Source organism: Solanum verrucosum, unplaced genomic scaffold (genome assembly GCF_900185275.1).
Source record: "Solanum verrucosum unplaced genomic scaffold, falcon-dt-bn FXZP01000097.1, whole genome shotgun sequence".
NCBI classification, from domain to species: domain Eukaryota; kingdom Viridiplantae; phylum Streptophyta; class Magnoliopsida; order Solanales; family Solanaceae; genus Solanum; species Solanum verrucosum.
The window spans coordinates 1462259-1464362 of NW_026020256.1; the positions used below are offsets into that span (position 1 = coordinate 1462259).

Consider the following 2104-nt stretch of genomic DNA (forward strand, 5'->3'; position numbering starts at 1 on the left):
TAAAAGATCCCTCGATAACATTCTCACAAAAGTTACTTCCTTGTTCCTTAACTTCTTAACTTGTCGTATTAAGATCTCAACCGGTACTTCTTCATAATAGAGATTCTCATTAACTCTCAACCCTTTTGAGGGGACTTATAGATGCCGGATCTCCAACAAACATCTTAATCATAGATACATGGAAAACCGAATACACCGATGCCAACTCATTCGGCAATTCTAACTCATAAACAACCTTACCAACACATCTCAAGATCTCATATGGGCCTACAAAATGGTAACTAAACTTCCCAAACTCCTTCTACCTTTTAAGGTGATAAATTCAAGTAAACTCCAAATCATAACATTAGGAACACTCAACGACCTTGCTATCTAAGCACATCATCTCCCCTTTGGGAGCAAGACTAGATGGATTTTCTAAGCACCATTTCTTTCAATTCAACTAAGGCCGGATCAAAACATCAATACCTAGCATATCAAGTCTATCAAGTCACAAAAGACAAAGCTACACCGAAATATAATAAAACACAAAACACATATCGATAGCCACATCCGAAGGACACCTTTGTTCACCTCTAGCTTGGAGTGCATATAACCTAATCTGCTTTAGAGTATTTGCACCCGAACCAATTGCACTGGATGAAGGGTAGGTTGAGACCTATGATGACTATCTCCTTCATTTCTAGCAACTGTGGGGCAATGCCTTATCTTGTGGCCCAACTTACCACAACCAAAACAAACATTAGAACCCGCTAGACAATCACCCGCATGTCTTCTATCACACTTACTACATCCTGGCAATAGGACCCCACTACTATCTCCTTGAGGCTTAGGGTTAGACACCCTTTCTTGGTTAAACTTTAGAGTATTTGATGAACCTTGCCCTGGGAATTCTCGTCTATAACTAGGGATTCCATGTCCATCAGACCTTGCATGAGAGGGATTATCATCTTCCATTATAGACCTCTTTTTTTCCCTAGACTTTTCCTTGAGTTTCCCCTCGTCCATTTGTTGTGCATGGACCATAGGATGAGAGATGTCCATGTCACAAATGAGTATGGCGGTACGACACTCTTTAGCCACCATATCGAATATGCCTGTCACAAACTTATTCATCTTAGACCTAGAATCCGCCACCATCGTTGGAGCATACTTACACAATTGAGTGAACTTTAAGGCGTACTCCTTCACACTCATACTTTCTTCACGAAGGTTAGTGAAATCTTGCACCTTTGCTTCCCTCAACTCAAGGGGAAAGAGCCTATCAAGAAACGCTGATTTAAAAAATTCCCACTCTACGGGTTCCACTTTTATTGGTCTTTCTCCCTTCCATTGATCATACCACACTTGAGTAACATCTTTCAATTGGTAAGCAGCTAACTCCGCCTTCTTCTCCAGAGTCACCCCTATAATAGCAAGTACCTTATAGAGCTCGTCGATAAGCCTTGAAGGATTCTCTTCCACTTTGGAGCCATAAAATTCCCGAGGGTTCATCCTTATTAAATCCCTCACTCTTGATGTTGTCGTACCCACATTTGGGTTCACATGGACTACCATCTCTCTATTCGCTTGGGCTGTCATGGCTTGAGCCAACACTTGAAAATCCATCCTTAACTCCGTATTTGTATTATTCTCACCTAAAGGATCAATCAGAGCTTGAGGAGGGGATTGGAGAGGAACTTCTTGCTCCACATTGTCTTCCTCATTCCTTCTAGCATTAGCCCATGTAGTAGTCATATCCTGTAGACCACCGAGTAAGGATTAGGAGAAAGACCTTATAGAGTTAAAATCTATGGCACAACTTAGAGTAATCAAGGATTGAAGTTTACTAAGCATCTAGTAGCCTCTCATTCATAAATGTAGCTTCACATTCATGAACAAGACTCTACGACGTGGTTTTGAGACATCCTAGAATCATTCTGAACTTGTGCTCTGATTACCAAGTTTGTCACGAACCAGGGGTACCCCCTTGATTTAATAAGGCGTATAAGACCCCCGAGAGGCCTCATAGAAGCCAACGTAGCATATCATAACATAAGATAATAGAAATGAGTGGAAATTTAAAACATTTTTCGTAACATCAAAGTTTCATAAAACGAAGCAA

The 2104-nt window shown here is 40.8% G+C and overlaps 1 protein-coding gene across 1 annotated transcript; it reads right to left on the minus strand.

The window, feature by feature from the left end:
- Window positions 1–606: 606 nt before the first annotated feature.
- Window positions 607–1737, minus strand: LOC125833277 (uncharacterized). Its single transcript, XM_049512426.1, has one exon. The coding sequence runs from the start codon at window positions 1735–1737 to the stop codon at window positions 607–609; it is 1131 nt and encodes a 376-aa protein (XP_049368383.1).
- Between the last annotated feature and the right edge of the window lie 367 nt (window positions 1738–2104).

What these genes read in the sequence shown, in the direction of transcription:
- LOC125833277 (XM_049512426.1), bottom strand. Translation starts at nt 1,737, where the DNA reads ATGACTACTACATGGGCTAATGCTAGAAGGAATGAGGAAGACAATGTG.